Source organism: Chrysemys picta, chromosome 1 (assembly GCF_011386835.1).
Source record: "Chrysemys picta bellii isolate R12L10 chromosome 1, ASM1138683v2, whole genome shotgun sequence".
Lineage (NCBI taxonomy): Eukaryota > Metazoa > Chordata > Testudines > Emydidae > Chrysemys > Chrysemys picta.
The window spans coordinates 193,040,927-193,056,129 of NC_088791.1; the positions used below are offsets into that span (position 1 = coordinate 193,040,927).

The 15,203-nt window shown below is 39.3% G+C and overlaps 1 protein-coding gene across 9 annotated transcripts in view; it reads left to right on the plus strand.

The window, feature by feature from the left end:
* DOP1B (DOP1 leucine zipper like protein B) overlaps positions 1–15,203 on the plus strand; it is a 97,758-nt gene that overhangs the window by 36,514 nt on the left and 46,041 nt on the right. For 6 of the 9 annotated variants that reach the window (XM_065590260.1, XM_065590268.1, XM_005303320.4 and 3 more), the window contains 8 exons: positions 2,235–2,335; positions 2,785–2,893; positions 5,953–6,073; positions 7,159–7,278; positions 8,669–8,774; positions 9,789–9,980; positions 11,235–11,925; positions 13,944–14,215. In XM_065590260.1, coding sequence (XP_065446332.1) covers positions 2,235–2,335; positions 2,785–2,893; positions 5,953–6,073; positions 7,159–7,278; positions 8,669–8,774; positions 9,789–9,980; positions 11,235–11,925; positions 13,944–14,215 — 1,712 coding nt within the window. The remainder of the gene's footprint in view (positions 1–2,234; positions 2,336–2,784; positions 2,894–5,952; positions 6,074–7,158; positions 7,279–8,668; positions 8,775–9,788; positions 9,981–11,234; positions 11,926–13,943; positions 14,216–15,203) is intronic. The other 3 variants (XM_065590263.1, XM_008165221.3, XM_065590294.1) reach the window with 1 other exon arrangement.

Genomic DNA, 15,203 nt, shown 5'->3' on the forward strand with positions numbered 1-15,203 from the left:
TTATCCCAATTAAAATTACAACGGTGATAACATAGTTTCAGTAACAAACTGATAACAATAATTACCAAGTTAGTCTTCCATTTATAAGACTCCTTAATACCAGGCTGGCTTGGTTGTCTCTTCTCTCCATATGAAGACAGATTAATAAAATAGGGACTTTTCATGTTGGAAAAGAGATGACTAAGGGAGGGTATGATAGAGGTCTGTTAAATCATAACTGGTGTGGAGAAAGTAAATACGGAAGTACTATTTACTCCTCATAACACAAGAACTAGAGGTCACCAAATGAAATTAATAGGCAGCCGGTTTAAAACAAACAAAAGGAAGTATTTCTTCACACAATGCACAGTCAACCTGTGGAACTCCATGCCAGACGATGTTGTGAAGGCCAAGACAATAACAGGGTTCAAAAAAGAACTAGATAAATTCATGGAGGAGAGGTCCATCAATGGCTATTATCCAGGATGGGCAGGAATGGTGTCCCTAGCCTCTGTTTGCCAGAAGCTGGGAATGGGCAACATTAGATGGATAACTTGATTTCTTGTTCTGTTCTTCCCCTTTGGGGCACCTGGAATTGGCCACTGTTGGAAGACAGATACCTGGCTAGATGGACCTTTGGTCTGACCCAGTATGGCTGTTCTTATGTTCTTATTGCTAGTGCAGTGCTCTGTCCTGAAGAGAACTGATGTTGGATCTAAAGCTTCAGTAATAACTCACAAGGGTGTCAAGGTTTTAGAAGAGGCACAGAAAATAGCATGATGAAATCTTGGCCCTCGTGCAGTCAGTAGCAATACTCCCATTGGCTCCAGGAGATCAGAATTCTATCCAGTTGCTTAATCTCTGTGGGGAGGGAGGAGGCGGTGACTTTGATCGGCTCTGAAGGGATCTATCTATCTCTATCTTTCACTTCCAAAAGGATGCTTCAGGCCGACACCATTTCAAGGATTGGGAGGGATTTGATTAGCTGTTGATGATGGTGATACATATATTACCAGGATCCCATTGTGCTAAGCGCTGTACAAAGACAGAGCTAAAAGATGGTGCCCGCTCCAAGCAGCTTACAATCTAAGTATAAGGCAAGAGACAACAGATGGATATAGACAGGGGGCTAGTCTACACTGGCAATGCTAAAGCGCTGCTGCGGCTGCGCTTTAACATGCCTCGTGTGGTCGTGGTGCAGCGCAGGGAGAGCACTCTCCCAGCACTCTATAAAAAACAACTCCACAAGGGGTGTAGCTACCAGCGCTGGTGCACTGTCTACACTGGTGCTTTACAGTGCTGAAACTTGCTGCGCTGGGGAGTGTTTTTTCACACCCCTGAGCGAGAAAGTTGCAGCGCTGTAAATTGCCAGTGTAGTCAAGCCCAGAGAGAGGGCGGGAGAACCAGGAAACAATGAGACGATATTGGTCATAATAGGCATTGATCTCAATACTCCAGTATTACAGCCATTATCAAGTTTTTTGTGTAGGTATCACAGAAAAGGAGCGTTTTAAGGGTTTTTTTTTAAAGGATGTGAGTAAGACAGTTTTGCAAATGTTTATGGGGACTTCCTCCTGAGTATCACGGGAATGTGGGAGAAGGCACAAAGGCGCTTGTTTGGAAATTTTAACAAATGGGCAATGGAGTCTGGCATCACAGACTAATTGGAGGCAGGAGTTGACAGCTCAGTAGTGAATGAGAGATGATGGGTAGGGTGGGGATAGCCCATGAAGGGCCTTGAAAGTGAGGACAAGTGGCTTATGTTTGATATGCTAGAGAAGAGGGAGCCCAGTGAAGGGATGCAAAGAGAAGTCATGTGGTCAAAACAACCAGCAGGGAAAATGATCTTTGCAGCAACTTTCTACTTGAATCCAAGGGCGGCAAGATTGCATTTGTCCAGGCCAAAGAGAAGAATGTCGTAGTAATAGTCATGAGAACCTGCACAAGAGTTTTAGCTGTGTGGATGGAAAGGAAAATATTTTAGATGTTATGCAGAAAAATCTGCATGATTCAGTCATAGCCTGTAGTAGAGGCCCTAAAAAGAGGCCCAAGCTGCAGATGAGACACAAGTTACTTGGTGGTTGGCCTCCACGTAAGCGCACATTTTTTGAAGGCATTCAGCCTGGACTGGAGCATAAACTACATCTTGGACAAATTCCGGTTAAAATGAATATAATTGCTTCTATTGCTTGTTTTATGGTATGTATGTTACATCAGTATTTTCTGTACTCATGATGTTTTTATTTAATTTGTAGGCTCTGATATTAAAGGCGGTACTTTTGCTCCAGATTCTGCAGCTTTTGAAGATCATTCCCTCTATTTTTTTGGAAAATATTCCAAAGATCTTTTAGTTGAGGTTGGTATTTATTTTGTTAAACCTCAGAACAAACTGCTGTTCATCTTGTTCTCTGTATGTCCTTCATGGCTTCTCTTCCTGAACTATAACAAATGGGAGGAGATCATTATTTTGTATTCATTTGACAGGAAGTCTGAACGCATGCTGTGCTGTTTTGTTCCATTTTATGGGCATGCAATGTAAATGGAATCTAATGAAAACTGCCAGTTCCATCTACGCTAGCCTACCTGAATTACTAAAAACAAATCCTGTTTATCCAAAACTTTCTTGCGTATGTATCAAATAAACTGAAAATTTCCTTGATTATCTGAATTAATTTATTATCCCCCCTATTCTGTTTCAGTAATCGAAGTTTGGCACCTAGTGCAAGAATCCAGACCTAAAATTATTAATAAAATGACAGTATCTCTCCTTAGTAGTTGTCACATTTTGGTGTTTTCTTTTAACAGGCTTTGATTGAAATATTGCATCAGAAGTTCTCAGAGTCTGCCTTAGAAGATCATGCATATCTGAAACCTTTCCGTATCCTAATTAGTCTCCTTGACAAACCTGAAATAGGTAATATTAAATATCACTACTGACACAGACTGCTAAGAACTGCTGTACTATAGTGATGACATGATGTATAGAAGGCTTTCTGTTAATCACCTCCAAATGGTGCAGTCCCTCCTCTACCTCAGGTTCCAGCCCTTGGGTCCTATATTGCAGAGCAGCCATCCATTTCCGTCTCAATATTCTGCTCAACTCCCCACCCGGGGGCTACTTTCTACAATCCTGTCGCTGATCTGACTTTCTCTTTGGTCTTTGCCTGCTTCTGATCACAGCCCCTTTCCCAGGCTGCGTACCTCCCCCTGGCTGTTAGGAAAACAACAAGTTCTTACCCCTCCCTGGTCACCTTCCTTATCTCATTTAGCTTAGTTTCTTGGGCAACTCTCTCCTCTTTCTGTACAGTGTCTTTCCCAACCTTTGGCCGTTCCTGGCAAGCCGCCTCCCTAGGCCCATCTTGCTCCTCCTGAGTCTCCCTTGACTGATCTGCATATCCTGTTTCCCGCGGTAGTCACGTCCTCAGTCTGTCATGTGCTCAAGAGATCCACAGTCCTATTATGCAAACTGGCAGTGCCTCACCCTTAAAGGGCCAGCACATCCTCCTACACTATGCAGGTGCCAAGATTACATACCTGATTTGCTGTATACCAATATTTTGTAAAACCTACTCAGAGAAGTATTTACTGTACTTGAACATATGACAGACACAAGATGCTTATGAGTAACTTGTGGTTATTTGAAACTTGTGTACTCTTTGGCAACTTGTTGCTTAAGAAGTTTGTTTTCTCGCTGAAGGAATCTCATGCCTATAAACCATCTCCTGTAGAAAATGATGTTTTTTAATGCTGTGCAGGAAACTGGGCATGGTAACCCTGCTTATGAAGATTTTATCACAGTATCTGTATAGATGATACCATGAATGAATAATTCACATTATGAGCTTATAAATATTTAGCTGACAGCGGCTTAAATTTTTTAGTATTTGTCTGAGGATTCTCCTATTTCATGGATGGTGGAGAGGAAAATATCTTTGTTTGCCTCTCTCAATGCATTTGCCCCTTTGTTCTTTACAAATTCATCAATACATCAGACAGCATTTATCTGAAAAAATAGGATGAACGTGTACTGTCCTTTACCAAGTGAAAAAAATTTTGTACAGATTTTGTTCAAGGCGCTCAGTTCAATGTTCATTTGTCTACAAAGGAAGCAAACTTCTTGAGTGAATGTAACATTCCTTCAGATGCTCAGTTTTATGTAACAGGATGCTTGCTTTTCTTGTCCAGGCGTGACTTTCTTTTAGACACATTGTAACACAGGTAGATTTCTTTTTAAAGGGTGCTTTCTTGCAAAGAACGAGGTAGACAATCCCCAAAAAGCTGGTGGATATTCCAGTACTTTGATTTACCAAACCAGCATAAAACAGTTGCTTTATTACCTTACTGGTTACTCAGAAATCCAAACAACACAGTTCCCTTAAAGTGATCCAGCCTCAGGCCTCCATCCAGGTACCTAAGTCAAATATGATGATTTCTGAAAATCTTATTTCATCATATAAAAGAAAAGGTTTTACCAATCCCAAAGGATCGGACACATTACCTCCCAGGTTATTGAATATTCCAGATCTTGCCCAAATACACACTACAGCCAATTCTTATTAACTAAACTAAAATTTATTAAAAAACTAGAGAGAGTGTGGTTAAAAGATCAATATACATACAGACATGAATTCAATTCATTGAGGTGCAGATTCATAGCAGAGATGGTGAGCTTTGTAGTTGCAAAGAGTTCTTTCAGAAATAGTCCATAGGTTCGACACCAATGTCCAAATATCATATTCAGCGTGTTCCAGCATAACTGGGACCTCAGTCTTGCGACTCAAACTTCCCCTGATGAAGCCTAAGCAGATTTGAGATGAACAGGATCAGGACCCAAGGATCTTTTATACAATTTCATGTCCTTTTTGACAAGTTGGAATTCCTCTGGGAACAAAAGGTAATTAGCATGACTTTGAAGGAGGTCCATCACCGGTACTTAGCCATACAGATTAACATAAGGCAATTTGCTTGTTCCTCCACCATTCTTAGATGAGAAATAAATACAGAGAGATCCTGTGTTTACAATTCATTTAAATGCCAGGATGTTCTTTTGATCTCTGAATTAACAGAATACAACATAGACAGGGACTCTTGATTACATTGTTGACCCTATTAATATATATGTAAATACATAAAAACTCAAACATTATCTGCCCACGTGTCTTTTGAGGGTTATTTATTTTACAGGATGTTTAACCCTTTCTAGCCATGCATCACATAAGCATGAAGTATTAGTCCTATGCAGCTTCTTGAGTTTCATGGCTGGGCCTCAGATGTGCTGTTAGCACTATGGACTTGCTTTTCGAAAACGCAGAGCACCCACAATTCCAGTTAAAGTCAATGGGAACTACAGTTGCCAGCCGTTCTGAAAATCAGGCCTTCCTTAGTGTATTTCTGATCCTTTTTTCCTTGATAGGCTTTTTTTCTCTTCTCCATGTGTTAACCTGTGTGATCCTACCAACTGTTCAAATTTCCATGTATGGAGTTGAAGACTTCGTTGTAATGCCAGCATATTAAACTTGCATTGGGGACCCCCTGGAATTTAACTGTACAATTGACAGTTGAGACATGCACGCTGTATATTAAATGTCATTAGCACACATTTATATAAATGTCTGAAGTGATTTAAAAACAATGCAGGCATTCATTAAGCAGCTACCTTGTGATCTTTTGAAGTGAAATATGGAATAGACAGCCCAACTTTTCAAGCAGCTTCCCAAAAAATTGTAAAATTCTGGCAATCTCACATTCTATTAAGGTGTGCAAAACAAAGTTATTTAATACGCAAATTTTTGATCTCACAAGCGGAATCTGGATAGTAGTTTAAAATGTCATAGAAAATTGTCTCATCCCCATACTTCCCATAGTACATTTTCTTTATAATCAGAAGTTCAGTTTTAGACTAAAAGCTTGTAATTGATTAGTTCTGTAATCAGTTTGGGGTAACTACTGGATTTATTTTTCCTTTGATTGCAGGGCCACAAGTTGTTGGGGATTTGTTCCTTGAAGTGATTCGAGCCTTTTATTCTTATTGCAAGGATGCCCTGGGTTCTGATCTTAAACTTAGCTACAGTCAAAGTGGCAATGTACTTACAAGGTATACTGTTACAATTTCAACTATTAGTTGAAAATGGTATCTTTTATAAGAAAGCTTACTAAAGTAAACTACACCTCTACCCCGATACAATGCGACCCGATATAACACTAATTCGGATACAATGCAGTAAAGCAGTGCTCCGGGGGGGTGAGGCTGCGCACTCCGGTGGATCAAAGCAAGTTCGATATAACACGGTTTATATAACGCGGTAAGATTTTTTTGGTTCCCGAGGACAGCATTATATCGAGGTAGAGGTGTATTCAATAATCACATTGGGTAAATGTTACCTGTTTGTTAATACCATAAGTTCTAACAGTGTCTTTTTGATGTAAAAAAAAGAAAATCATTGATTTTTTTTTTTTCCAATCTGTTTTTTATTTTCCTTTATATTTCCTACCTTGAGTTCTCCTTTAGCATCACAGGGTTGTTCTCTTCCAGCCAAGAGGATTTGAGATCATTGATTTAGATTCTTGGCTGATAACATCACATTTATATATGCAGTGTTGCATACATAAATACATACACCCACCTTGTCTTTCTAATATCAGATTTATTACATAAATGTGTTGACAGAGCTCAACTTTTTAGTTCACAAAGGCCTGGTCTACCCTAGGGGGTGGATCGACCTAAGATATGCAATTTCAGCTACAAGAATAGCGTAGCTGAAGTCGACGTATCTTAGTTCGACTTACGTCCTTGCGGCGCGGGGTCGACTGCCGCACCTCCCCCATCGACTTTGCTTCCACCTCTCGCTGAGCTGGAGTTCAGCAGTTGATGGGAGAGCGATCGGGGATCGATTTATCGCGTCTACACTACATGTGATAAATCGATCCCTAATAGATCGATCACTACCCGCAGATCCGGTGGGTAGTGTAGACATACCCAAAATCAAATTAAAGGTTAAAGATTTCTCGTGTCTTCAGAAACACTTGCAAAATTTAGCTATTCCAAAATGGTTGTTTTTGATTTTTGAATTAAGGAACTTCATGTCTTTTCTTCAGGCCAACTTTCTAAGAATAGTTCAAATACAAAAATGTGTATACTTGTTGTTTAGTCTTCACTAATCATTTTTGTTCTTCTTACAGTGCGATCAAAGAGAATAGAAGTGCCTCAGAAATTGTTAAAACAGTCAACTTGTTGATCACATCCCTAAGTACAGATTTTCTATGGGATTATATGACCAGATGTTTTGAGGACTGCTTCAGGTAGTTATGCTGTCTGGCATTAATGAAAAAATAAATTAGGAATTACATAGCTAGGACAACCGAGTAGTGTCAATGAAAGATTGAAATGCCAGTGCCATGATCCTAACCAAAGGGGCAGAGAGATGCATGGTTAGATACTGTACTCACCATCTAATACAAGGTTTCAGAGTAGCAGCCGTGTTAGTCTGTATCCGCAAAAAGAAGAACAGGAGGACTTGTGGCACCTTAGAGACTAACAAATTTATTAGAGCATAAGCTTTCGTGGACTATAGCCCACTTCTTCGGATGCATATAGAATGGAACATTCTATATGCATCCGAAGAAGTGGGCTATAGTCCACGAAAGCTTATGCTCTAATAAATTTGTTAGTCTCTAAGGTGCCACAAGTCCTCCTGTTCTTCTTTCATCTAATACAAGTAGTTAAATCTGAGGCAGCTGTTTCTAAATACAAAATAAACTGCCATGGTTTGGTCACTCTTTCCAAAAAGCAACATGGTTGTTTTCTGGAGGAAAAACTGCATGTTCATAAGTAGAAAGCAAGGAGATCACATGGGATAAGATCATACTTACACTAGGATGATCTTTCCTGGCCACTTTGTTTTTTCAGCTAATGTACATAAAATACAGCATACAGCAACTCCCCTACAGAAGAATCTGGCCTAGTGTCTTCTCACATGCTATGTAGAAATGAAATTAATATTGTTTAAGAGGCATACAAGGTGGCCAAACTTTTGTTTTTAGAATAGGTACACCTATTTAACTGTAATCAAAATTTTAATGGAAAAGTGCTTCCTCCAAAGTGTGCAATTAAGTATGAGTGTGTTTTCATTCTAAACCTAATTAGGTAGTTGAAAGGAGGTGTCCTGTCAGTCAGCATAGTATTTAAGCACCATAAGTAGTGCTTGAAATGAGCCAGTATTTATTGGAATGGGATAATAGCACTCTTCCTTTACTCTGCTCTTGTCGATGCGAGTTTTATAACTTTTTGTCTTCAGAAGATGAAATTCCCAGAAAATATCCCTTTATATGCTAGGCTACTAATAGTTGGGGGTTTCCTCAGCACAGCAGAGAGGAATTAGACTAACGGGTAATGTTGCTAAGTATCTAATATGAACCTTAAAGAAGAGAAGAAACTGGTGCTTATTTTGATCAAGATAATACAATGTGGCGTTGTACTTCTCTTAACTACTATATGATAGGATGCTAAACTGTACACAACTTTGTGATCACAATAAAATGTTGATAAGAACTTGACTTAAACAGCCAAGTTGATAGTGGATACAAATCGGCCTTCTTGGCTTGTGTAGTTAGCATGGATGCCAATATAAAGTACATTTAGGTTTAGGTTTTTTTAAATAAATAAATAAACCACACTCTCTTTCAATGCCAGGAATAAATCCATGCAGACAAGATACCCTACTGAGAATGTCAGCACTCCTCCTACAATCTCAGAGCTCTGCACACTACTGTTGTTCCTTCTTGATGTGATTCCTTTGGTAAGACAAGTTTGACCTAAAGTTAATCATTCAGAGTCCTAACTCTCATTTTCTTTCCCTTTTATCAGATAAGTTTCAGTTACACAGAAGTATTGCTTTTATTTTGGTGGATACATTTTTTTTTTTAATGGAGGAACTACATATTCATTTGAAAAGAAAACTGATGAATAAATACACAATCCTTTGAGCCAAATCCTGCCCACTCTTACTCGTGTGAGGAGTTCCATTCAACACCACTTAATGCCATGTAAACCAAGAGTAGAACTTTGTTCCTAGTCTTCTCAGCGTGTATAGGACTGAGGTGTTAATGGGGGGTTTACTATCAGCATGGTATGCAACATATCCTCCTAATAAGAATGGTTTGGGGCTTCTCAGCTAATAGACAAATATCTTTGTATGTTATCTGACAAATATATAAACTCAGTCTCGGAACACCAGAACTCCCTGGAAAATCAATATATTGATTAGATGACTTACATACGAATAATGAACTTGTGAAAATTACTGAAATTTTCTAATTATAACTGGATACTTATAATAAAACTGTAATTTACTGAAATAGAAATTAGAATTGACTGGTAACTCATGCATGACTTGCAAAGTTCTGTATGCCCACTTGCTTGTGGGTGATTACTTTTCATTTTACTTGCCCATCCAAAAAAAAAAAATTCATTAACTGTATCCTATTTTAAAGGATATATGTGCCATGTATTGTCAGGGTTTTTTTCCCCTTTGCTGCTTGGGTGGATATATTATTTGGACTGTTTTGCCAAGGCTATTATCAATAGTCAAATTCCATTCAACACTAGGATCTGGTTCTACGTTCAGCATTGAGTGGAGTAGTAGCACTATTTAAAGCAACTATATGTAACTTAACTCAATGTGCACATGTATTAGTCACATCTATGCTCACTGAAGTTAGACTTTATATTAGGCAGCTTGACAATGATAAAATCCATTTCTGTCTGCTAAGCTATTTAGCATTTAACTACTTTAAATCCCTGCTTATTTTAGGAACTTTACTCTGAAGTGCAGACTCAGTATCTCCCACAGATGCTCAGTTACATGGTACAATCTCTTCTGGAGAATGTGGAGACTCTAAGTTTACCAGAACTCACTCATGCTTTAAAGACCTGCTTCAAAGTGCTTAGCAAAGTACAAATGCCTCCTGCCTACTTGGATAATGAGACCGGAAGTAAAAACTCGGTAGGTATTGCTGCAAGGCCTGTTGCCTGTTTGCTTATAAATAACTATTCACAAATCAAAAGTGTTGTACTCTCCATAAAAGAATTTGCATTATTAAAATACGGTATGCTACTAACTTTTCTACTCTAACTGAAATTTAGGTTACTCATCGCAGCAGTATATTTTCTTGAGTCTTACCTATTTAGGCCCCTTTCATAGACTCTGATCCACTTTGTGCCATGTATCTGAGCTGGTCTCATTTTGGGCACCAACCCCAACCTTAATTGACTTGTTGCCTAAGCCGTGCAAAGGCATAGTGTTGTCTAAAACTAGGATGTGGTGCAACCCCCTTTCCTGCTCCATCCCATCCACTGAAAAGAGCCCGGTCTTCTGTGGATGCTACTCAATGTACTGGTAAAATGCCCTGGGGCATTTGAAATAAAGAGTTGAAGTGGCCAGATCAAGCCCAGCCTTTTTGTTATCACGATTACCTGGCCTGCTCCAAGATGCATGTTAATACAACAAATTGTTAAACAAGCTCACAAGAACATGGGAAATAATTAATGTGTGATACAGGTAGAAAACAAACTACACAGTTTGCTAATGATGAGCAATAATACAAGAATAGAAATAACAGTTAGAAACAATCAGACTTGGCAGTAGCTGCTTTATTGACGTTATAATCAATGGCATAACAAGGAAACCCTTTCCTTCCACGCTTTATCACATCTTAAATTTCCTGTTGGGCTGCTATTGCACAACATTAGATCGTGAAAGTGCTGAACATGGCCCAGAGCCTCAGAGAGGAGGAGGTGTGAGGTGTAGTTTTAAAACAAGTATAGTTTTGTCTTCAATGCAACAGAGCTCATCAATAGCCACATCTAACTATTCCATATAAATATCTCTTTGGCTCCAACAATTGCCAGATAAGGTGGTTTATTCATAAATTCAGGAGATTCATAGATTCCAAGGCCAGAAGGGACCATTGTGACCATGTAATCTGGCCTTCTGTATAACACAAGCCATAGGATGTTCCTCAAAAAAGAGAATATTGGCTAAACAGCAGTCATCAGCAGGACCATAACTCTTACAAGTCTATTGATACCACTTTCACAAAGACACTGCACAAGTTATCAGGGCAGAAGGGAAGGGATTCCTGTCCTACACTCTTTTTTTTTTTTTTTTCCCCCTGCTGCCCCAAGTGTGATTTCAGTTATTTAAAGAAACTCCAAAAATACAGTGTAATGAAATAGACACTCACTGCTTCCATTTCAGAGCCCAGTGAAACAAGAAAATGGTGATATAACTTTAGAAACCAAGCCTGCACTACAGGATGAAGATGACATTGCTTTCGCTCCCCTCAAGTCTGAAGACAGTGGCATAGGTCTAAGTGCCTCATCCCCAGAGCTCTCTCAACACTTAAGATTGCCAAGAGTGACTCCTGAAAAGGATGATGTTTGGAAAAATGGGGGGAGTATTCAGAGGACTTTGCATTGTATCCAAGAGTTAGTTGATAAGTTTGCCAGTAAATACATTTTTGGGGTGCATTTACAAGATCCAGGAAATGGCAGAATTTCAATAGCAAACATGAGCAGAGGAGAGAAGAAAGAAAATAATTACAGAGTCGCTGAAAATGCTAGCAAGAAAAAGAACCCCTGGGAAGGAAAGCAAATTACCGTACCGCAGTTTAAACAAATGCTTTCAGACTTGTTCACAGTTCGAGGATCACCATTTAAACAGAAAAGTCTGGAGCCTCTCTTCCCTGCAAACCATGACCTTGGTAGCAAAAAGGGAAAAGAAGAATGGGACATTGAGCAGGTAATGCTTGATTTGGGGGACATGAAAGAAGACTGCAGAGAGGCCTTTGCTGCTGCTTGTCACCTTCTACTGGAATGTACTACTTTCCCAGTCTACCTTTCTGAGGAAGAAACAGAACAATTGTATTTATCTCTGTTTCACGTTCCTGGTAAGAAGTGTCTTAGACAAATAACATCAGTGTCCCAAAATGTAAATTGTACTACAAACTAAGTGCACTATGTACTAGGCACAACCAAGAATGTGTACACAATATAATATGACAGGGTGTGTATTATGAATGCAGTTGTAGTACATTTTGGGTATTTGGAGGGATATGGGGAGAGACTGAAGGCAAATTGCTTACTGTGTCCAAGACATGCCCATATTAGAGTGCATCTTATGTTTTAGAATTGAGTGTGTTTTGCAGTTTTTGAAATCCACTTTGTTCTCTTTTGAAATAATTTGGTGTTCTGGTCCTGGATAAAACAATTCGCCCCACCCCTTCAGGGTTCCCTGGGAAAAGAGGGTCAACACAGGCTAACATGCAACATCAGAACAAACTGCATAATTAGGGCTGGTTCCCATTGACAGTTCAGCTACTCCCCTGGAAGAGGCTAAGAGTGGGCCATTAGAAAAGATAGGCTTGTGGTGGACACAGGAGTGGGGCAATGGGAGATCTGGGTTCTGCTTCTGGTTTTGCGACAGATTTCTGATATCAGTAAAATAGGGATAATACTTACCTACTCCCTGGGCAGTTGTGTCTTCAACATTGGGGCTTGTCTACACTGGCAATTTACAGCACTGCAACTTCCTCACTCAGGCGTGTGAAAAAACACCCCCCCTGAGCACAGCAAGTTTCAGCGCTGTAAAGTGCCAGTATAAACAGTGCACCAGCGCTGGGAGCTACACCTCTCGTGGAGGTGTTGTGTGTGGTTTTGGTATTTTTAGCATTGCCAGTGTAGACTAGCCCTCAGTTCTTTGAGATGCTCCAATGGAAGACACTTCAGTTATGTCAAGTGTTCTAATTAAAGGGTTTAGAGTCATACAGCTTCTGAGTTTCCAGGATATCATGTTGGAGTCAATATGGGCATTCTGACTTTTAGGGCTTTTTCCTCTACATAGTCCATAGAAAGTAAAGAGTTTCCAAGGAAGAAAAAACAACCTCACTCCTAAATCAGAGAATTTGTAGTAAGGAAGAGAGGGGTGAGTAACTTTCTGTAAGATAGTTCATACAGAAGCTACATGAATAGTAGAATGAATAATGTGAATTTAAAAAATATTACATCTTCATGCACATGCTTAATTTTCAGAGTGATTGGTCTTTTTTCACTTGATTGTGAGAGGAATGTCTGGGGTCAAAGTATATAATGAGGCACTAGCAGTCTTCTACAAACATGGATTTGTCAGGGGATTTTTGTTACTAAAAGTCCAAAGCGTTATATTTATAATTCTTACCAAATCTTGTCCGTGACTTTCCTGTTACAATTTTTGAGGTGCTTGTGTTTTAGGACCTTTATATTTAGTTACTTTTAATTGTACCCCCAACATATTCCTCTCTCAAACAAATTAGTCTAGCTGTTAATGGAAGTACCATTAGTGTAACAGAATATACAACGAAAATGCATGCATTTAGAGGGGAGGAGGTGTTGAGAGGATGGGGCTCTTGGTAGAATGTTGAGATTTGCTATGTTGGTTAGCTGTTTTAATGTTTTTTCCTATTCTTTTGGGCTGCTTCATGATATCTTAGTGGATAATAAAATTTAATTGGTGTTAGGAGAGCTAAAACATATGCATAAACTCTTTTAATAGAATAAAAGGGTAGTACATAACATATTTTAGTAGGTGAAGCTAATGCTACACATTGAAATACACCTCTACCCTGATATAATGCAACCCGATATAACACAAATTTGGATATAACGTGGTAAAGCAGCGCTCCAGGGAGTGGGGGTGGGAGCTGCGCACTCCGGCGGATCAAAGCAAGTTTGATATAATGTGGTTTCACCTATAACACGGTAAGACTTTTTGGCTCCCGAGAACAGCGTTATATCGGGGTAGAGGTGTATAAAGAGTTGTTATAAAGCTCATGATTTTGTGGGAAGGTAAATTCCATGGCATCTTCAGATTTGACAGATGTTAACATTTTAAATGTTATAAAAGCATTTTTTTCCCTGTCTGTCTTCTGAGGAGGTTGTGATACCAGCTTCCCTCTGTGGCTTAAATCCCTAATGACGATATGCTGCTGTGTAACTGACTGCTACATTCAGAATGTGTCCATCTCCACGCTGCTTGAAGTTATCAACCATTCTCAGTCACTGGCACTTGTGATTGAAGACCGAATGAAGCGGTATAAAATCTCTGGACACAACCCGTTCTTTGGGAGACTGCAGATGGTCACAGTTCCTCCAATTGCTCCTGGCGTCCTAAAGCTAATATCAGAGAAAACCGACTTCTATCAGGTGTCAAACTCTTTACTGTACAAATATGCTTTAGCTAAAATATGTTAGTCATAATTAGATGGATTTTTGGGATAATTCTAACACAACATTGAAGGTAGTGCCTTCATGTCCACTGGAGACACTCATGTATGGCCTAGTTATACACACTCTGACATAACTTATGTCTCTTATAATGTATCATGGCCGATATTTTCAAAAGTGAGTAGTGATTTTTAGAAAACCTTAACTTTCTTGTGCACAGATTTAAAGGTCCCTGAATTTTAGAGGGTGGATGCTCAGCACTTTTGGAAAATAAAGACCCAGGTGTCCCAAGTGGGGCACCAAACATCACTAGTCACTTTTTGAAAATCTTGATCCCTAACACTAAATGCCTTCATTTGTTTTTGTTTTGTGAACTTGAAGACTAGATATTAGAAGGATTTTATGCTCTTTTGCGCTCCCAGTATGAAAAATGGGTGATGGTAGATAAAATGGGGAAAAATTCAAAGTACACTGTATTCCACATAAGTGCGGGGGTGGGGGAGATATTTCTGAAGGGTGCCCTATCAGTAGTCATTTGTGGTCCAATAGCCACTTTCAAATACTGTTGCAAAAGAGCTACATTGAGAGTTTTTAAACAGCTTCCATTTTATCTTTTGATAATAGACAGTACGAATTTCAACTGGCTGGTGGGCCCCCAAATGCTGTTTAAAAGGCAAAACATAGGGGGCAGGAAAAGAAGTTTAAAATGGTTGCTTTCCTTTTTTGTTACCTCATCAGTTTCTCTTGTCTTTGCTGCAAAGCTTAGTAACTGAGATAGGGATAGCAGGAGTCAGTCTTCCCCATTCTTTGCAACTGAATCCTTTCTTTAACAAAAAAAACCAACAAAACCTTATGGTAGAAATAGATGGGATGGAGGATAGTGGAAAAGAGATCATTATCTAAATTATATACTCTGGTAATAAGGTGGAAATGTTACACCTGTCCGTCACTAGAGATTTAAACATAG